The sequence below is a fragment of the Seriola aureovittata genome, chromosome 21, assembly GCF_021018895.1.
Source record: "Seriola aureovittata isolate HTS-2021-v1 ecotype China chromosome 21, ASM2101889v1, whole genome shotgun sequence".
In the NCBI taxonomy this organism is placed as follows: domain Eukaryota; kingdom Metazoa; phylum Chordata; class Actinopteri; order Carangiformes; family Carangidae; genus Seriola; species Seriola aureovittata.
Genome location: NC_079384.1, coordinates 11,183,109 through 11,204,824, shown reverse-complemented (window position 1 = coordinate 11,204,824; position 21,716 = coordinate 11,183,109). Strand labels below are relative to the sequence as shown.

Below are 21,716 nucleotides of genomic sequence, written 5' to 3'. Positions count from 1 at the left end.
GGCTACAGGGTTTCCCCCTCCCTATCGCTTTTATATACGTCTCAGGTAAGCGATGGCAGATTTTTTTTTCTTTTTTTTTGTTATTTTCTGTTTATCCCCAATTAACCTATTTCTACTCAGAGGACATTGTTAATTATTTTACATTTTAACATTTTCCTTTGTACAGTTTTATTCATTAATTATTAATGAATTGGAATGTGTTAAATCCAATATGTCTAACTGACTTAACAGGAGAAGTGGTGTGCATGATGTGCAGCCAAATATGGTTTTGTGGACATATATATCTGAGAATTTCATATGGTCAAATTACATTGTCTTTACATTTTTTTTCTATTATCTGTAAACACATACAATTCATGTTATCTTATGTCTCTTAAAAGCTGAATTTCTATAAAATAAGACACAGAAGTGGAGCATCCAAATCTGCATCCGTTATTTGTGTCCAGTCTGGCTGCTGCTGCTGCTGCTGAGGGAGAAGAGAAAAATAAAAAACAGCCCAGTCTGTGCTGCCAGTGAGGAATTCAGGTTAGTCCCAGAGGACATCACACCTGTCAAGAAGGCAGGATGCAATAACACCCTCCATCCCAAAAAATAGATCTGAGGAAACATTATCTAATAAAATGAAAAATAGATCTAAGGAACTGACAAAGCAGATAAAATAGGAAAACAAGCTCGGAGTAATAGCTTTTATTCTGCTTTGATAGGCCTCTGGTATTTAGTAAGCAAAAAAAAAAAAAAAAAAGGCAGATACAAAAGTAGGTTATAGAGCCTGTGTGTGAAGAATAGGTTATGAAAAAATAAATTAATTAATATATGAAATTTGAGCTATAATGTTAACTTCATTTGGCTCCAGTGTGACACACTGGTCGGGAATAGTGGAGTCAAACTGGTTGCAAACAGCCTCAGGAAGTACCCTCTTCCCTTTTTTTTTTTTTTTTTTTTTTTCCTTTTCACCGGGAGACCGCCCATATGTGCGTTTAATCCACATTTGCAAGCAACTCCTATCTTCCTCCTATTTTACCATCACTGTCCTGCTCCCAAACTGCCTTTTTCCTCCTCACATGCTTTTCACTGCAGTCGTCCGCCGGCTTCCTCCAGCCTCCCTCTCTCTTTCTCTCTCCCCCCTCCTCCTCCTCCTCCTCCTCCTCCTCTCTCTCTCTCTCTCTCTCTCTCTCGTCTCTCGTGTCTCTCTCCCTCTCTTTTTTTTTCCTCCTATTTATGAAAACGTCACTTCAAGTCCCTCCCTGTTTGAATCTCATTAGTTTCTTGTGTGTTTCTCCCTGTCAATAATCCTGAATCCAGACTCTCTCTATTTCCATCCCTCTCTATCTGTCAATCAGCGCCGCCTTTGAACTGAAAACCACTCCGACCAACTTCAACTCACTCAATCCGAGCGGCTCGGCTCCTTCTCCGGCTTCCTTTTTCTGCCAAGATTCCCTTCTTTTTTAGTTTTGTACCAACCGCCAGAGCTTTGGAAAACGCCAGTACAGACCCCAAACTTAAACTCGGACTTTCTAGATCACCGAGATCAAGGGTTTAAAACTTTGTGTTTTGCCCCCTAAAAAAAAAAAAAATTTTTGCTCGGGAAAAATGCCGCAGCTCAACGGCGGTGGAGGGGACGATCTGGGTGCAAACGATGAAATGATTGCCTTCAAAGACGAAGGGGAGCAGGAAGAGAAAATTTCGGAGAACTCCTCGGCAGAAAGGGATTTAGCAGATGTCAAATCTTCTCTTGTAAACGAGTCGGAAACGAATCAAAACAGCTCGTCGGATTCAGAGGTAAGTTGCAGATTAAAAACATGGATCGATCGTCCCCGGTTCTGTTAAGTTAGAGGCCTACGTTTCTTACACAGTAACGCTGATAGACTTGAAAAGAAAAAGTTAACTATCACCCTCATCGCCCCGTTGTGTTAACTTTAACGCAATCCCTGTGTTTCATTGCATTTCAAGGCGGAAAGACGGCCTCCGCCTAGATCTGAAACTTTCAGAGACAAAACAAGAGAAAGTTTAGAGGAGGGTGAGTTTCTGGTTTATTGTTCCACTCTTGTTTTTATTTTTGCACCATGACATTATAAGTGCCTGACGGAGGGGACACTCCCCGCTTTATTCCTCAATTGCATTTTTTTCTGGAAAAAAAAGTCTCCAAGGCCACTTTATAAAAAGTTTTCTTCTTTTTTCCCCCCCCGCCATGTTAGCTGCGAAAAGGCAAGATGGAGGGCTGTTCAAGAGCCCACCGTACCCGGGCTATCCATTTATAATGATCCCCGATCTCACAAGCCCCTACCTTCCCAATGGATCACTTTCTCCAACAGCACGCACAGTAAGTTCATTTATTTACAACTGTATGTGCACACACACTCCTCACACAGAGACACACACACACACAGACACTGACACACACACATACACACACACACGGACTCCGCGAGGACACGGAGGCAGCCAGACACGGGAGGGTTGTCACCCAGAAGTGCAGCCGATAAAAATGTAGAGCCAAGTTTTGCAACTCCCCATGAAGTGTACAGTACAATGGCATGCATGTCCGCCTGCAGCTCCAAGCCTGTGTGTTTGTAATGGTCAGCAGCAGCTAGCATGCTAACAGTGCTAAGCGCTAGGACTCATTGCAATGAAAAAGGACATAATGGTTTTATGGCAGGTCATGTGCACATGACATTTTCACTGGTATGCTCCCTGAATTTCCGCTTGAGCAACTTTTAAATTAAATGCATGGTCAATGTGAAAATATTATTATCATGATTATTGTCATTATTATGATTACTATTATTATTAATAATATAATGCAGGGTCTGCTGTATTCCAGGCTACAAGAGCATGTTTTTATCCCACTGAATAATGCAATTGGCTGGTGTTTGCACAGCCTCATCAAAAATGCCCTTTTTTCTACCACAAACTGCATGAGCACTCAGACCTTTACACTGGCTTTCTGACATACTGTAAGCAGTGTAAAGCAATGTAAAACCACACAAATAAAATCAATATGCAAATGTGCTTTTCAAAGTGATTTGCATGTGTCAAAACGTGTGAAGACATTGTGTGAAAGGTGCATGCATTAAAAATTTGACAGCTTTTTTTTTTTTTCTCCCCCTTCCAAAACATTAGACAATATTTTTTTCTGATTGATGTCTATTTAGATATATTAAGATGTGTGATTTGTTGAATAGAAACCCTGTGCTGTGCTCTGCATCACGTGCACCACCTTTGCTTCTATTGAGGAATGTATTGGCTTTTTTTTTTTTTTTTTTTTTTTTTAAAGCATGTGCCATGGAACCCCATATTTATAAATAAATTCATGTTATTTATTTAGACACAATCAGCCATGCTATAATTATGCACACTTACTCATTTGCTCAGCACCTCACTAGTCCCACTGGGCAATGGCAGTCCTTAAGCGGCATCATTTTTTCAACCATGGGTGTTTTTTTTGCCCCCCTATTTTAAACGGTTGCAATTACAAGTCTGCGCTTTAGGACCTGTCATCTCATTTTACAAGGTTAAGGCAAAGACCAAGCATTAGGAAATTTGACCCCCCCTACCTCCCCATCAGCTCTGCCTAACGAAACTGATATTTGTTACCTCAATTTTTTGTGTGCTGCTCACACCTTGAAAATAAATGCACATCTGACACATAATGCCCTCTTTTGTGTTTCTGCTTTTGAGTTCAACATGATCACCCAGGGTTTCACTTGAAATAATTTTTTTTGCTGCTTACACAAACCTGTGTGTGTGTGTGTTTTATAGTTAAAAAGATTTTTTTATCATTCTCTGCATATGCACATATGAGAACATTTTGCCATTCTTTTCCTCTTACTCAGCCAGCCTCGTTAACGCTTCCGGCTGGTGTGTGGAATTAGTCACTCATTATTCTCATCATTACTGACACAAACACACATTCACAACAAGAACGCACATGATTTGAACTGAAGCAATCCCTTGTTGCTTTAGCAGAGGTTTGTAGTTCTCTTTGTGGCTATCGCAGCACTGTATCCTGTACTAGTCCGTGGAGCGCTCAGTTCACTGTGCTTATGCAGCAGTTAGGAAAGCAGTAAATTGTGTAGTATGGCTGGAGGATGCTGCGGCGAGACAGTGTTGACCTTTGCTCTCTTAATTCCACCCCTGAAATACTATTTTCAGGCATATTTCAGCGATGGAAGGATCTTTTTTTTTGTTTTTTAAATGCATGTTCCCTGATTTGTTACCTGTTGTTCAGCTTTCTCTCAACGCCACTTTCCTCTATTCAAGATGAAGTCATTACAAATATAAAATATGTAATAGCGACATGCTGACTATTGAAGAGGTGCTTTATTAGTAATAAAGTAGACAAGATTTATTACAGGGGAATTCACAGATGTACCTGAGCAGTGACTGGAGATGAACATGGTTTTCAGCTTGCAGTGGTCTTCTTACTGTATAGCCTCGGCCCCCACTGTCTGCAGCGCCCTGTGTGTCCAGCCATTACAGCTTTGAAGTCAGCAGTCGCTGTAATATAAATGTATTAGACTTAAAGCTGGCATAAATAATTCACCTGGACATTGATTAGCTGTCTTGCTCCCTAACATGTCATGAGAGGCACTGAATATGACTGCGAGTATTATTGGAATGAGACTTTCTCTGTCTTGTCATGAAAGGCTTTGATTCTCGCTGCTTTTCCCTTCATTTTTCTTCCCCTGCTCCTCTTGGTTTGGACGGTGCTGTGATATTATTTTTAGGATGTGGATTTCAACATCTAGGCATTTTAAATGTGATTTTTTTTTTTTTTGGTTGTTTTTAATAGAAATGATTTTAAATTGAGATTTTGAAATTTTTATTTCTGTGTGGCAAAATTATCAGAGCAAAATTCTGATCAATTTTGATTTTGTTTCAGTCAGTTGGCACTGTTCCTGGTCTGTTTGGACATATTACCTTGTTTCTGTGATTTCTCTTTTTGCATGACTTGAGGGGAGAAAAAAATTCCTGCATGTGGCAGTTGTCTAACCTCTGGGAGCAATAACCAGTGAGAATTTGTTTTTCCTACCACCTAAGTCCAAGGAGGCTCACAATTTAGTATCATTTAGCAATTTGACATGACGCTGTGCCCGGGCTTTAAAAGCCCTCTTGCCCTTGTCTCCTCCTCTCCTCTCCCTGCCGTCTCCCTCCTCCCTAAGCCTCACACAAAGGCCTGCTGGATCACTGGGTGCAGGTTGAATTGGAGAAGTGGCCTGGCCAGTTCACCCTGGTTTTCTGTCTCCTTTCACTTTCCCCCCTTGTTCCCTTTGCTCTCTCTACCTCCCTTCCTCTCTCTGTCTACCTTTTGTTTCCTGCCGATGCTAACACGGGGCTTGTGGAAAAAAGGCGGTGGGTTAACTCCGGTGCTGTGGGCTAACATCACACCTCAACAGGTCTGGAGACGCAGAGGCTGAGGGAGGGAGGACGGGATCTGGGCGGCCAGCTCTCCTGCATCGGGGCTGCAGGGCCGTAAATCCACTGGCTTTATTTACTGCCTCTCGGACTTATGAATGTTAAGATATTTGACGCCACCCCTGGCCCCATAATTCTCCAGGCCTGGAGACTTTTGGCGGAGGTTTTGAGTTTCGATGTATAATTATGAGTAGTTTAAAAAAGAACAAGAAAGTGTGTGTGTGTGTGTGCGTGTGTGCGTGGGGGGGGGCAAAGGGAGGGATGGGGTGAAAATGCAGCACCAAGCATCCACTGCTGTGTTTAGAGTGAAAAAAGATGCTCTCAGAACCTGTGGCGATCCTACTACAAGACGGTGGAAAGGCTTTGTGCAGTTGAAACAATAGCTTTTCTCCCCTTTTCCCTCTTTGTCTCAGTTGTGTTGTCGTGCTATAGGATCGCGCATGTTGCCGTGGATTCACCTTTTTTTTTTTTTTTTTTTTTAAAGAAAAAATAAATCCACTTTCACACAGGCTGACTCCTTCCTTTATCATTTTTATTTTAGGAAGAAATAATGGGGGGATTTTCTGGTCAGATTATTGTAATGAACATGCAGAAATGAATGCAACACTGCCTCCTTTGTGCTCACGTGCACACATTGCTGGGGCCTTATCTGTTACAATTGACACAGACAGAGACAGTATCTTTCCGAAACATGGCAGCAACATAAGCATAACAATGGTATATCATATGGATTATGTGTGTTCGGTTGCTGTAAATGGATTTTTGGCTGTGACAAGAGGAAAGATAGTTTAATACGGATTTAAGGGATAGGGCCTACACCTTATCAAATTGGCTTTACATGTTAATAGGACCTAATTGGTGTCCGTGGGGGGTTTGGTGGCACGACGCGGCCGCATTTTGTGCCTCTAGCCGCAAAATGCACTCTGAATTTAGTTGGAAGGTTGCGCTCCTTTTGTCTTGCAAATCACTTTTGTTTACAAAGTATGGCGGAAACGGCTCCTGCGCTCGCTCTCTCTCTCTCTCTCTTTCCCTCCCACTACTTCTTTTTGTGCTCCCTCTCTTCCTCTCTCTCTCTCTGCTGTTTCTCTCATCCTATGCTAGGAGAGGGGAAAGAAAAGGTCCTTATTTTTCTTCGACTCAATAAACAGTCATAAAAAGTACAATCTGCTTTGGATTTGAGGAGTTAAGTTAGAGAAAGAGTGAGGGGGGGGGCTGGGAAGCAAAGTTTGGCACCATTAAACTAAAATTGAGGCCTGCTAGACATTAGCGGTGCACAGCACATTCTCGGAGCTTAATTAGTCCGAACTGTAATTGTTCATGGTCTGCCAATAGGAGTAATGCTCAGGAAAAGTGGAGTTGCACTAAATCGGCCCAGGGTTTTTAAAACAATAAATCACTCGCATATTTGTGCCGTGATTCAGATGGAGGCTCGACCTCTCCCATCTCGACATGTGGTAAATTGTAAAGTCAATGAATCGCAGATGTAGGGGGTGGGGGGGGGGGGCGGTGGTGGTGGTGGTGGTGGTGGTAGTGGAGGGGACTCAGAAAGAGAAGGGAGAGGGAGAGTACAGTAAGGTTTTGTTAGTGCCTGGTGAATGAATGGAAAAGATTTCTGCAGTAAATATTTACTGAGGAGACATATATGTTTATTTCTCTCAGCTAGCAGGGATTAATTGTCAAATGCTGATGATGTTGGCCGGCTGAGCTGTGTGAGAGCTTGCTCACCCATCGATCTGTCGCTCTGCTTGCAAAAAAAAAAAAAAAATCAGTCAGTTTGTGGGTGTGTTTCTAATCAGATTTTTAACTAGTGCGAAGGGAGTATTGGTTCCCTGGTGGCAGTGTGAGCTGGGTTTGGGTGTAGCTAACATTCAGCTGCAGTCAAGTCTGCTTTGGGGCTGAACCTTTTTTTTTTTTTTTTTTTTTAATTAAATCATTGACTTCATTGTTTTTAATGTAATAACAGCTAATCTGATGCCTAATTTTGACTTCAATGTAACAGATTATGCCTGTTACTCATTAAGTCACAGCACAGCCTGGATATTTTTTTTTATTTTTTTTTGTAAAACAAATTATTCTCAGAATGGATGCATCCATTTCTACCTCCTGTATCCTTCCCTGTTTCTGTCAGTGAGCCACCACACTCTGCTTTTCTGTGTCTGAGGGAAAAAAAAAAAAGGCATTAGTTTAGCAGCTGTGCACTAGTGCCCCCCCCAGCCCCCAGTGTAACCCCCATCCTCTCCCAGCCGCAGACCCCCCCCACCACCACACCACACCACACCACACCACACCACCCACCCCACCTCGCTCCCTGTTTCTCACATGCATGTCTTTAGAGCTCAACACAAAGATAGCACTGTACATCTGGAATGCAACTTTTGTCATCTGTTAAATATAGGCTAGCTCTGCTCCTGGCCCACAGGGCTTGGGGCTCCCTGAAAACATGGAAATTAAATTATTCTGTGTGTCTGTGTGTGTGCGTGCATGTATCCACCAGTTAAATCTGTATCTGTATACAGAGCGTGTTCTCTTTATTTTTATTTACTGTTTTTTCCTCGGTAGACAGCACATCTTGAACTCCCTAGAATTGTTGGCAAGTTCACTTTTAATCTCAAAAGCAGTGAAAGAAATCCGCACAGAGCCAGATATTTGTTTGGTTTGTTCAGCATTTCCTCATTCAGTTTCTTTTTCTAAACAAAAAGTCTGCATTTTTTTTTTTTTTTACCTTGAATATACACTAAACTTCATGAGTTGTGCTTTCAAAATACATTACCCTTTTTTGAATTTAAAATTCTCGAAGGACAGTGCATAGCTGATCCATTCATCCCTGTTTACTCCCTGGTACAAATACACGTGTTGACAGTGTTGGTTTTCTAGAATGTGAAGCTTCCTTTCACTTTGCAGCCAACACAGTGAACTTTTATATGAATCATGGAACTGTTTCATATCAAGACTTGGTGAAAACGACGATAATTAGAAGTGGTTTGTGGCGATTTGGGATTTTCTTGGCAGTGTTACTGTGCTGCTGCGTCCATCTTAAACGATAAGGTTAGAATGACTATTGATCGCATCTTTTAGATACGAAGGTGATGGCTAGGGTTAGGATTAGGATTAGCTAGTTTCAAGACATGATCACCTAGAGTGTCATAATTAAAAGAAACAAAAAAAAAACAAAGGTTTTTTTTTTGTCTTTTTTAGTGAAGCAGTTAAAGTTTTGAAGAATTTAAAAAGAAATGTGCATCTAACGCGATAAAGTGTAGCACTTTTCTGCTTGAGCAGAAATAATTCACAGAATGTTATGTGAAGAATTGTTTGGGCTCAGGTATCGCTCAGAAATACTTCTGGTATGTGTTTGGTTTTTCTTTTTTTCTTTTTTCCTCCTTCTTCTTTTCCTTGCCTGAATGTGCATATTTCTGTAAGTTCATTCATAATGGGACCAGAGTGGCTCCAGTAGCTAAATGAGTTCACCAGTAGCTAGCTGAGTGGGAGGGAAAGCACGGGGCGGGAGGGGGCAGAGAAAAGCGGGAAATGTGTGTTAGGACTCTGCGTGTGTGTGAGTGAGTGAGTGAGTGGAGGGGGACGGAGGGGTGACAGCGAGGGAAGGGGGGGGGGGGGCTGGGGGTCGGACACACAAAAGCCTTCTGAATAGAGCGCATAATTGCTGTTAATGCCAGGGCAATGAGAGCAGCGACAGTTCCTGGTTAGATGTCCAAACAATAGTGCCCCTAGGCTTCACATTTATCTTCCCGTTTAAAAAAGAAAAAAAAAGAAAAAAAAAGAAAAACAGCATGGCCTGAGCAGAGAGGAACACAGATTGGAGCAGGCAAGTTTCAGTTTTTAGCCACGCTTGACGAGCAGGCATATGTTCATGTGTGTGGTTTCTGCTTCTGAAGCAACCCCCCCCTCCCACCCCCCCACCCCCCACCACCTCCCCTCCCTTCCTACCCACTCCTCCACGTTGCTCTCCGTGCTTCCCACCCTCGTCGTCATCAGAAAATTTGCCTTAAAAGCTCCGGGTGAGAGGCCTGCTGTGACGCTGGAGGAATTCTAGTGGTGCCGGCCTTCTGTTTGGATTGTGGAGTGTGTTTGGGAAGGGTCAAAGTGCACCAGCGCTGACATGCTTTTCGTTGAGAAAGGAGCTTCCCCTCTCACCCCTTTTTTACAACAACTGATAGGGAGTGCTTGAGTCTCCATTGGAGTTTCTTTTCTTTTTTTTTTTTTCTTTCCAGCTAGTGTGTGTGTGTGTACGTGTATGTATGTGTGTGCACGCAGGGAGGAGGTGCCACACTGCCATCACAGCTCTTAATGATCATGTCGGGCTAGATAATGACTAGCCGTCCCAGTGTGCAGTGAACACCTGTGGTACACCAGCCTTTTATGGATGTGGTAGAATGCTCTGGAACGTACCACAGAGGAAGAATCTCATTCGTTTAAATATGTTTTTAAAATACTTTTTACCCCCCCCCTTTTTTTTTTCCCCCTGGTACACAAATACTCACAGTGGTGATAGAAAATACATCAGGCTAATTTCGTTTTGAACGTAAAATGAAAACAGATATCTCTTGTTACCTGTATGTTGTGATAGTTTGAGCTCTCATATTCTGCAGTACGTTGATTCTTATTACAACATAAATAATGTCAAACTCTATATGCGGTATCCAACTTTGTTCAGCTGCATACAGTATATTATGCAGATGGTGTTATTCAACGGTCTTGTTTTGTTACTCACTTTCTATCTCCGGTCTTAATGTAGTCAAGGGAAAATCTGTATGCAGATAATCTGTTCAAAATGGCTCAGATGGAAGGAGGCACTTTGTGTGAGCTAAACACATAATGGAGGAGTTTAAGGTGATAAAACTCCAGTCGATGTATTTTTAATCTACTAATTAAACTTTTAATTGTAGCGGGGATAATCTCCAAGGAGTGTGTTGCGATTATGGGTGTGTGTGTGTGTGTGTGTGTGTGTGTGTGTGTGTGTGTGTGTGTGTGTGTGTGTGTGTGTGTGTGTGTGTGTGTGTGTGTGTGTGTGTGCGCGTGTGTGTGTGCGTGTGTGTGTTTGGGAAGCGGAGCGTGTCCACTAATGAGGTGATCGTCTGCTTGTTTGTCGTTAAAGGTGCTTGATTCATAGCCGCCTGCAAAAGGTGAGGGAGTTTTTTAGAGCGCAAGCAGAAATACATTCATCTGCTAATCTGCGGATTATGCTAGGATTTGGGGCGGGAGAAAAAAAAAGGTTGGCGAGATTTACGTAGAAATACACAAGGCTAATAAAATGTAACCCCTTTACACTGACTGGCAGTGTGGAACAGCATTAGATTCTTCTTCTTCTTCTTCTTTTTTTTTTTTTTTTTTCAAGTTGATGAACCAATTCCAGTGGAAGACAGATTAAGAGTAAATTCCCATGTTAGCTCTTTAACCAGCTGTTACAAACCTATTTACACACAATAATAATACGCCTCTTGTAAAGAGGCAGCTGTCAACTTGTGTACAGCACTAGATAACATTTCATGTGAACAGCTTGTCACATCCACACATGGCCTACGCCTAGCACGTGAGCGCTGAATTGCCAACTATTGTGCAGGTAATGCTGTATGGAGTGCATTAACTGTTTATTTGGCTCCAAAATGCTGCATTAAGCAATATGATTTGTAGTGCAAATTGAAATGGATTTTAATGTAATTTCTATTCCCTGTCTCACATTTTGTCATTCATACTTTATGGATGGTATACTTTATGTTTTATATGCATTACACTTGAGGCTGCCTTGTTTTTCTTCTCTAGCCCCCAAAATGGATTTTTAACTGCACTCTTAATGCATTGCACTGAAAACTCAAAACATATGTATGGACATTATTTCAACATGTTTTAACGTTGTTGTTTTTAAGAAGAAAAAAAAAAAGAAAAAGTCAGTTCCACACCCTCCGCCGCCCTCAGAATTACGTATTCATTCCACTCCAGTGAGAGGCCGGTGTGTCAGCAGTGTTCGGGGTCAATTCCAAAAGTGAACAAATTGACTCACGGCACTGAGTGAATTGTCAATTGCCTTCCTCCCTCGAGAGGTCAGAGTGAATGGAGTGTCTTGTTTAAACAACTGCCCCGACGTGAGATGAGTGGCCTTCACCATTAAGCCAGAGGGGACCGACGGATGGACTGACACAGAGAGACAGACAGAGGAACCAAATGAACTGGCAGACAAACAGATAGGATGAGAGGGAACGTGGCACTGTTGAGGCGGAAAACAATGCAGTCCAGTCACCCTGAAATTACTGTTTGATTGACATAATGACCTGCAGTTCATCGTCGCTGGCAGCTCCGATGGTGTCCGTTGCTGAGGCATTGACACCAGGAGGAAGCTATGATTGTTGCAGTCTTCCTATAATAAAACCAGTCCTGACTGACAGCTGATTTAGTGGTTCCCAGTGTTAAATATTAAATGCAGATTAGTGCTGCCAATGTTCCTTGCACTTGAGTTTACATACTTTTGGCGGGGGAATGCTCCTAGGATGATTGTACCGCATCCTGGTTCTTCTAATGACGGGTCTTGACCCAGAACGCTTCCCCTGTGGCAGTCCCTTCTCAAAACTGTGTGTGAGCGAGAGATTGAATTTCTTATTTGGTTTGGAGGCTGCTGAAGCGAAGCAAACCGTCAAAGTCCAAAATTAACACTACAGAATTCCAAAGTTTGTCTTTGGTGGATAAACCAGTAAGGAGATACCGGCCTGCAACTTTTGTGAAGATAACATTTAAATGTCTTGGTTACATATATGTATACACAGTCTGAGATTCTTTAAGACTGTGTATATACAGTCTGGGCTTCTTTCAGCAAGAGTAAAATAGTTGAGGTAAAGCGATGTGTTTGTGTTTGAAACATGTGCTGTAAACATTTTTTGAGTGTTTATTACTTTATTGCGAGATGGTAATTTTTGTTTACTACCCCATGGCATGTGAGCCAAAGGTTTCAGTTATTAATCTGAAACCTATTCAGTCATAATGAAATTTGAGATAACAGACTGGCATCAGTAAGCGGGGGTGGCCTTTGTGTCATGTGATGCACGTCACTGTGCCCTTTAGAACCAGGAGGATCTTTATCGCCCCTTTACTGCCTCTTGTATCTTTATTGGCCTCCACACTTTGCATATTTTCAAATATCAATAAAGATAAATGTCCAACTTCGTCATTACAGGTGGCGTCAACTTGATTTCATGTTGGATCCTGCAGCAATGTGATGATTTCAGCTAATCTCTATTCCGTGGGAGGTCAGTGTGGACTCTGGCAGTCAGCGTTTAAGTAGCTGGAGCAGGGCTCTGGAGCATTTCTAGTAGATGAGTCCAGTTTTGCATGTCTATAAAAGCCCTTTGTCTGTTGTGGATGACCCTTGCTGTTGTAAGGCCTGTATCTGTCTCTGCTCAGGCAGGCAGGCAGGCCTGCAGTGAGGATGCAGCAGCTGGCCGGGGCCCAGGCACAGGAATGCTGTGTGTGCTGTTTAAACAGTGGCTTGTCTCAGTGCAGGCCTGGAGGAGCGGAGGGAAGGAAGTTGCTGCATGTTTACATAGCTGAATTGTCCTTTGGGCCCCCCCAGTGTCTAATGCACTTCTGTTCAAACATTCACAAGTGTGGAGATGACCCCCACTGATGCTGGTGTTCACAGCTCTGCCTTCACCCGGCCTCTGCTCTCTGTCTGAATGTGTGTGTGAACAATGAAGACTCGTAGCCACTACTCTCTTCCCTACTGTGGGTGTTTGCTGCTTTAACCTGGAGGCTTGGATGATAGATAAAAAGTATTACAAGGCTCAATTTATCACACTGCGGGGAGAGCAAGAGATATATAGACAGATGAAGAGATAGAAGGCACCTCATTGCTCTAACCCAGGTCCTGTCCAACAAGGAGCCAGACATTGACGTACGGCGGAGTCGTCAAACTAATTGTTGTTTGAATTACCTGTTATGATTCGATGACAAATCTCTCACACTCTTGCCACCAGAGCGGAAAACGTATCCGGGGGATTGGCATGATCTTTGTAAGTGTGTAAACCTGGCTTCAACAAGATGGATAAATGCAATTATTGGGCAGACCTGGAGAGGAGAAAATCCATTTAAAGCCCGTAAAGCTAAGCAGGGGCCGTGGTTAATTCATTTGGCCAATTTACGGGTGATGTACGAGTGTCAGGGCACATTAGTCAGGCATGGGGGAGGCAAGTGTGTGTTGGCTCAGTGGGTCGGGTGTGTATTTTTTATTTATTTTTTTTTGGAGCGGTGGGTGGGTGGGGCCTACGTGAAGATGCTCTTTGGTTGCACAGCAGTCTCCTTGAGACCTGGTTCTTTTACCCCCCCCCCCCCCCCCCCCCCCCCCCACCTTCCTGTCTCAGTGGACAAAACAAATGGAGCCTGGACGTGGAAATGACAAAAAGATGCACTGAGTGCACTGAGTGGCAGAGAAGCGGGATTGCTTTGCAAATGAGGTGGGGAAAACGTGGCTGTGGTCCTCTGGGCGGCAGAGCGAGTACCAGCATGCTTTGCTGTACTGAGAGCTCAATCACATCCTGCGAGTTAAATGACTGCCTTTTCTTTAAGCAGCACTTGCGGCCGTGCTGTGACCAGTTACTGTCATTCAGGGCCGTGAAAGAGCAGACCTAATTTCTGGTTCTAGTGTCAATCTGTCAAGAAGTGTCTTTACAAACATTTTAATTTCTATGTAATTAGAAGTGAGTGAAAGATAATGCAAAGACGAGCACGCTGAACTGAAAAAGGAATAAAATGTTTCCATAGGATTTAATGTTAATTGTGTTACAATTCACCCTGACCCAGATTGACTTTGAGCCTCTCTATGACCTCAGGGGAGTTTCAAATTGACTTATAATTACTGTGGTTTACTGTGGGTAAGCGCGGCTCTCAGCAGAACAAGCGGCTCACCTGTGTTTCCTTTTGGCCTGAGCAGCGCCTGCCTCGGTCTCTCCTCCGCTACTTTTATTTCGTTATCATGAAAGCTCTTCAGCCGCTTAACACTTGGAGTTTCTTGCGTCGCGTGGACCGGCTTGTGTTTGTCAACTCTTGAAAGGCAGCGACATTAGATGGCCCTGCTCTGCTTAGTCTGTTACACAGCCATTGTCTCACTGGAGGAAAACCACTCAACGGTTACACAAGCCGAGCGGTATGCAAAAACAGTGGTTAGAGCATAGCCGGGCTGGTGAGAGGCGTTGAGGGAAGCTTTGGTTTACAGCTCCAAGCCACAGCCTGAATCAGGGCAGGGTTTGCTATCAGACATGAGAGGCTAAGACCTCTCTCACTATGATGCCGATGCTTTTTAAGTGGTTGGATCATACTTAAGTGCCTCTTGGTTCAGTAGATTTTGGATTGGCGGCGTGCATGCGTGTCTGCCGTCTGAGTCGGAGACGGTGTGTGTGTTAGCATTTGTCACCTGACTGCCAGGCAGCCGGCCTCAGGAAACCAGAGTCGGTGTGAATGCCGAGGCTTGTCAAAGACAGGTGCCAGCTCTGCCGCCCATGCCTACCATACAGCAGCTGGGGGAGAGAGTGCAAGGCCCCACGGTCAAGTGTGGGCCATTGGGAGAAAGCATCAGCTAGAATTCCCTGCTGCTGGGGGATCAAATGCACAGGCCTGTGTGGCATAAGGCTCAAACAGGCTGTATGTGCCTGTGCATGCACCTTCTGCAGCCACTCGGTGCACCGCACATACCTTTTCGTGCGCTCTCGTCCTTGCACTTCTATATCTATATCTGTGATGATGTGCTCCGAAATAAACTTTGACATGTGAGGTTTCTTTGTGTTGTTTTTAAGCGCCATCAAAATAAGCAAACATCAACACCAACTTCTGGTTAACTTTAAATCGAACGGCCGAACAGATTCAAAGAGTCTACAGGTAAGAACTGGACATTGTGCAGAAATCGGAAGTCCGGCTGATCTGCTGTTTGGCTTCGTGGCTGCTGGGATCTCGCTGCACACACTGAGAATCAAACACCGAAAGCCAGGCAATGGGCAGTTGCCGCCTCCGCAATGTTTTGAATTCTGAGAGATAGGCAACAGATTTGCACGCATACTAGGATTACATCATTGCAGACGTGAGACCAGTCATGTGCTAGTGAACACCAGGAACCACAAGTGGCATGTAATAGCCTTCAGTGTTGCCTAGTTATGAAACGGAAAATCAATGAAATGCTTTGTAGAGATTTGACTCAGTTTTGGTTTGCCCCCGGTGTGATTATCAGATTCAGATTTGCCAGGTTTCATTTTAATTCAAAAGTTGGCTTTGTTTACCCAGCCCCGTCTTAGAAACGCGGAGTAACTGGGAACAGAATCATCATGTGAAAATCCCCCTTCAGACGTCCCCTGTTAATGTTTTTATGTCTCTGACTTCCTACAGTGCTGTGAACGTTGTGGTATTAAACAGAGTGCAGCTTCTCTCTCTCTCTCTCTCTCTCTCTCTCTCTCTCTCTCTCTCTCTCTCTCTCTCTCTCTCTCTCTCTCTCTCTCTCTCTCTCTCTCTCTCTCTCTCTCTCATGAGCAGAGCAATGGCACAACTGGAAAGTTGAACAGGAAACCTCCCCCGTCCTCTCAGGATAGCGGGGCTGTAGATGTGCCTGGGAGCCATTACTGTAAGTCCTCTGAGCCTTCTAAGGGAAGTTCCATGGACCCTGTCTTCCCATTTTCTACACTTGCCTTTTGGGATCACTTTTGAATCCTGCAATCTGAAAATCCTCTGCTGTAAATATGTCGATCTAGTCGTCATCATCTTCTGAATCCGCTTGCTCGCTTCTTCCCAGATGCTTGCCCACCCTCATGGGAGAACAACTGCTGGCTGCCGTCTATAGGCCACTGGAATTCCTCACCCTGCCTCAGAAAAACAAAAAACCAAAAAAAAAACGGATGGAAGTTTTCTATATGCGCCCGCAGATCGTTTTACACCAGTAGACGTGCCTCTCGACACAACTGTTCCCAGTTAGTGGCGAGCTGCCAGTCTTATTACGGTCACCATTGGGACAAATGTTTTTTCACTACCACGGCGGGTAGTTTCGTACTACGTGGCTCGGTTGTAAAGTTCCTGAAGCCGCTGAATGAACCTGTTAATCTTCTTCCTCTTGTGCGTAGGTAAATTTAGAAGCAAACATTGGCTTGAGCTGTACATTATGTAGTTAAGCTTTGTTTTACATGGAATCCTGACAAGTTGTGGTTTGATATGACACCTATAGGTGCAAAAAGAAATTATGGAGGAGAGATGGTTAGTCCAACAAGTTGGAGAGTTTCTAGTCATGCAGGCCAAAGCGTTACTTTTTGTTTTTTTGTTTTTGTTTGCTATGCCAGAGATCCAAGTTTTGGTAGTTGAGTTAACATTAGTGGTAGGCCTCGCACATTCAGAAGTGATCTCACTCAAATCATTTCATGCCTGACATTAATGAGGCCAGTCAGCACAGTTAATTTGCTGTTATTTAGCTCTGCGGTCGTGTTAAATCATAAACAGGCTGAGAGAGTCCTCACTAACAGTCAGTGATGAATAAATGGCAAAACTCGGGGCCTAAACTTGAAGCGAATCTTGTTCCTTGGCCGGCGAGCTCGCCTGTTGGAGCTCCCTGGCCAGAGATTGAGATGCTGCGGTCTGAGACGCTGGGAAAGTCGACCTCTAATTGTTCACAGAAGCCATTGGCAGGAGGAGCTGAGAAATGATGAGTGAGGCATCAACAGGGGTGGATGCTGAGATGAGGCTGCTCACACTTGCTGTTTGGGATTTTTTTTTTTTTTTTTCAGGAGAGACGTTGAGCCCACTGGGATGCTCCCAAATGACAAACTGGTTGTCCTGAAAAGAAAAAAAACCCCAAGAAAATCCAACTCTTTTTCCTTGGCTCACTTTTAAGAGACAGACACTTTCTTCACGTTTTAAATTGGCCTTGTCATGCGGTTTCCTCAACTGGGCTGCCGGGAGCCGACTGTTTCCACACAGGCCAATGTTCTGTACCAGTTTTGGTTTTCAGAAAAATAAGGGTCTGTTTTTTCTGGCAGTGATCACCGTGCTATTAAACTTCCAATTTTTCCCAAAAGCTAACACAGTCATGTGCTTGTATTCTTCACGCCTTTTTGATCTCTGTCACAGTTGCTTGGCAAGAGGCACATCTGCCCCTCTGTCCTAACACTGCCACGACCCTGTAATCCCATCCCCCCCCACAAGCCCTCCACCACCACCACACTTGTAGCACAAATCCAGTTTTTGTGGTGTTTTTCTGTGTGCCATAATTTAGCAAATAACATCAGTAATGATTCAATTGGGCATAAAGTAATTGAGAGGCGGCCTGCTTGCCATCTGTCTGGTGAGATTACTACTTTCTGTGTAATTAAACGTGTGACCTTGCGGCCGTGGAGGGAGGTGCCAGTGGGCAGCCGCCACCAAACAGCCAGGCCGTCTTATTTGAAGTCAGGGGAGGCTGGCTGGGAAGGGGGAGAGTTGTTGTGTGGTTTTAACAGTTTAGCACAGCTGCTAAAGATAGCACAGGCTGATGTGAGTTGAGCTTAAGTGGCAGTCTCCTTTACATGGATGTGTAGTGCGCGTGTGTGTGTGTGTGTGTGTGTGTGTGTGTGTGTGTGTGTGTGTGTGTGTCTGTCTGTCTGTCTGTGTCTATTCACACACACCAACGAGCCCGTGTCAAAGCCCAAGTCACCAAGTCTCAGTCAATTTGGCGATGCAAGAGGAGCCCCGCTGAAATCGGAGTGATCCCTGTGTGCATACAGTGTAACCAGGAGAGGATAGAGACGCAGGGGCCCAAGAGTGTGTGTGTGTGTGTGTGTGTGTGTGTGTGTGTGTGTGTGTGTTTGTGTGAGCTGGTGGGGTCACGACAGGCTGAATGGAGACTGCTGTTTTAACTCTGATTTTATGTGTGGTTTTGTTTGGACTCCTGAGGTTTGGTTTCCCTTGGACAGTGTCCAGAGACTACAAGGCCTGCTTCTCCTCAGCTCTCCTGCGAGGTCGACGTGAAGGGCCCTGCAAAGCTCTGTGATTGGATTTCAGTCCTGATCTGGTTGTTTTGCGTTGTAAACAGGACATTAAAGACAGGGGAGATGGTGAGCTAATGAGTCTTTGTGTCAGTGTGCGTGCAGGAGGGGGTGGTGTGTGTGTGTGTGTGTGTGTGTGTGTGTGTGTGTGTGTGTGTGTGTGTGTGTGTGTGGTTTTCAGGCTTCATCTTCTGCATCCTCCATAGTGGTCTCCACACACCCATTCAAGAAGAGGAACCAAAACCTCCGTAGTACCCAGATGACACACAGTACACACACACACACACACACACACACACGCAAATGCAGAGTATGCAACTGAAAAAGACATCAGCACGGTTTACTCAGTGTGGGCTGGATGGTGTCTTACAATACTTCCGTCCTGAGCTTGGAAAAAAAAAAAAAAAAAAAAAAATATCCCTCTTGTTCCCCCCAAAAAACAGAAATAACCATTTTAATTACTATGGCTGTGCTATGTTGCAGCCACAGCGCGGCTGGCAGGACCCGGCTGAGGTGGCACCGGCCACTGGGGATGGGGACGAGGTCTGGGCCGGCCTCCAGGGAAATTACAGGGTGGTGTGGAGAGGGGAGGAGAGGGGGGTGGGGGTGGCCGGCTGAAGCCTGCCTCCACTCCCTGCTGTCAGCCCGGAGAGCTACTGTTCGCAGCAAGCTAGCTCCACTCTGTTTCATCTTTGCCCTCTGGAGATAATTGGAGATGTACGCTGCGTAAACATGTTTTTTTGTTTCAGCGTTAAGTTTCATTGTTTCAGTCAGAAGGCCTGTGTATCTGCCCAGTGTGCAGAAAATAAAAAAAAAATTATTCTTTTCTTTTTTAAAATAACATTTTTAAAGTGGACTCAAGTTTCATTTTCTGTTGTTTCTTACATTCGTATGCTCCTGTTCTCTCTCTAACCTCTTCAGCCATCTCTTGTCTCCTTTTTCTCTTTTTCCACCTCCCTCTCTCCACCCAGCTATCCCTCCCCTCTCTCCCTCTCTCAGTATGTGCTCTGATTACCTCTCCAAACTGGCAATAAGTTGATTGCTTTACAGAGATGATGTAAGCCGCTGCCCTAGGGTACATCAGGTTGGATTTCTCCCGCTTTATCTTGTAAAGCCTAAATTAACAGCTGGTTTGGTTGGAGTTCTCCTGGATCTGACTAAAGGATTAGGCTTGGTTCTCATGCGAGTCAATCCAGTTTGATTTATTGCAGGTCTATCAAAAAAGATCAATGGGAGTCCTTTTGAAAGTAAATCCTTAATCGCTCTTTGCACTTACGTGTCATCATTGTGAATTTATTTTCCTCCCTTCTATCTCTTGCTCTCTCCTTTCTCCATTTCTCACTCCCTAATTCTTATTCTTTCCTTACACCGCTGCCTTGTCTGTTTTTTTTATTTATTTATTTTTTTTTCTTTCTACTTCTACACCCCACCCAAGCCAATCTGTGGTAGCGATCTGCCCCTGTCGATGGTATCACGGTGAATTGCCGGATAGATTTTTCTCTGCTCTCATTAGTTATCCATTCGGGCAAGACAGCCTCAAGCCTGGCTTTAGTATCCTCTGGTTGTGATCACAACCGAAATAAGACCCCAGCGCTGCCACTCTTGTCTTGTCATCACCCAAACTTCACCTAAATCATACCCTGTCTTTCCTACACATAAAGCCTGCCACTCACCTCTGACACCAGGCAACAAGGAAGTTTAAGAAGTCACATGTTTTGTTCTCATCGTGTTGACTTTCCAGTCAATATGAGTGAACACAAACTCAATCATTGATGGCTGAAATGGCCAATCTGGTGAAAGTGAACACGAGAGCACCCATGGGGATGTTCATGTGATAAGGGTGTTTTTGCTTTTCTTTTTTTTTTTTTTTTTTTTTTTTTGTGGTTGTGAAATTATAGCTCTGGTTGTAGTGCGAAGCTCATTTACATTTTGTGGTTCCTCAAAATCAACAGAGCGGTTTCAGACTTCACCTTTTGATGACATAAGCTTGTTTAAATCTCAGTTCTCTGCTCTTTGGTTTCAGGAGAGCGACTTGTTTGTAGAACTGATACATGGGCACGGCTGACGTCTTCGGCAGATTTGAGCTCATCACAGAGATATAGGCCGATGAGTAATGGGAAATTTTAGTGCAGAAGTGGCAAAAACCTGTGTAACTTTCAAATACCGTGATTGGTATCATTTGGTATCAAAACGTAACATGCAAGCAGCAAGCGTGCTAAACCGATTCCAACAACATAAGCCTAACTCTGTTATCTTGCATGTTGGAATACTGAACACTTATTTTCTCGAGCGTTCAAGTGCACATACTTCCCTCTTGACAAAATGATATAACACTCAAACAACACCCCGCCGCATATTTTCTTCCAGACATTCGTAAAGTGACCTGGCAGCTGTTGAGAAGTGGGGGAGTGGGGGTAAAGATCTCAGTAAGGTTTATATTCTTCCGCCTACTCCTGTTCTCTCTCTCTCTCTCTCTCTCCACTCTTTTCTGCATCACTGTCTCAGGCTTGTTGTATGTTATCTCCTGCACCCTCCTCCACTCCTTGTCTCCCCCCCCCCCCCCCCACTCTTCCTCCATCTCTGAAGGCCATGACTTGTGTCTGTGAACACAACCGGCAGCACTGGCAGGAAGGCCAGACGAGTGGACCGACCGCTTTGATGGTGACATTGACGCGTAGCCTACGTTTTGGTGGCGTGGTGGCTCTGGAGTCCCATTTTTCCTCCACTGTGTGTGAATGTGCGTGGGGTGTGGGGAGGTGAGACGGGCTCAGGGGCGATCGATGTCAAATTCAGGTGTGTCCTCCTGGCATGATCGGTGAGCTGGATGGCTGGCAGACCTGGGGTTGGAGGTGTGAGAGGGGCTCTGGGAGGGTGGGGGGGACCGTTGGGTGTGTGTGTGTGTGTGTGCAGGGGGGGGGGGGTTGAGATCGACGGGATACGTGGGAAGGAAGGGCTTGCTGTCAGCCAGCTGGACCTCTTAATCCTACAGCCTTGGGGAAAGGGTGTGTGAGTGTGTGTGTATGTGGATTGTGTTTGTCTCGTAGAGATTTATCAATTTTAGCACACCTCTGCCCCACTCTTTGGCCCAGCTGAGCCCACAGTGTGTGTGTGTGTGTCTGTGTGTGTGTGTGTTTGTGCTCGTGCTCCAGCGAGAGACAACCAGGATTTCATGTGCAGTGTGTTTACTGTAGTCCTCGCTTTAATGGCACACTGTATATTTATGTCGAGACGACACAGCCTCTCACCCCCTTGATGTTGGAGAGGCACGGGGGGTTGGTACGAGGTGGAAGTCGGGGGGGGGGGGGGGGGGGGGGG

The 21,716-nt window shown here is 44.5% G+C and overlaps 1 protein-coding gene across 25 annotated transcripts in view; it reads left to right on the top strand.

Annotated features, from left to right (window-relative positions):
* The first annotated feature begins 1,173 nt into the window (after window positions 1-1,173).
* tcf7l2 (transcription factor 7 like 2) overlaps window positions 1,174-21,716 on the top strand; it is a 91,716-nt gene continuing 71,173 nt past the window's right edge. For 6 of the 25 annotated variants that reach the window (XM_056366798.1, XM_056366800.1, XM_056366794.1 and 3 more), the window contains exons 1-3: window positions 1,179-1,779; window positions 1,951-2,017; window positions 2,196-2,320. In XM_056366798.1, the coding sequence (XP_056222773.1) occupies window positions 1,591-1,779; window positions 1,951-2,017; window positions 2,196-2,320 (381 nt within the window). In that variant the 5' untranslated portion in view covers window positions 1,179-1,590. Of the gene's footprint in view, window positions 1,780-1,950; window positions 2,018-2,195; window positions 2,321-21,716 lie in introns of all 25 variants that reach the window. The other 19 variants (XM_056366799.1, XM_056366802.1, XM_056366797.1 and 16 more) reach the window with 8 other exon arrangements.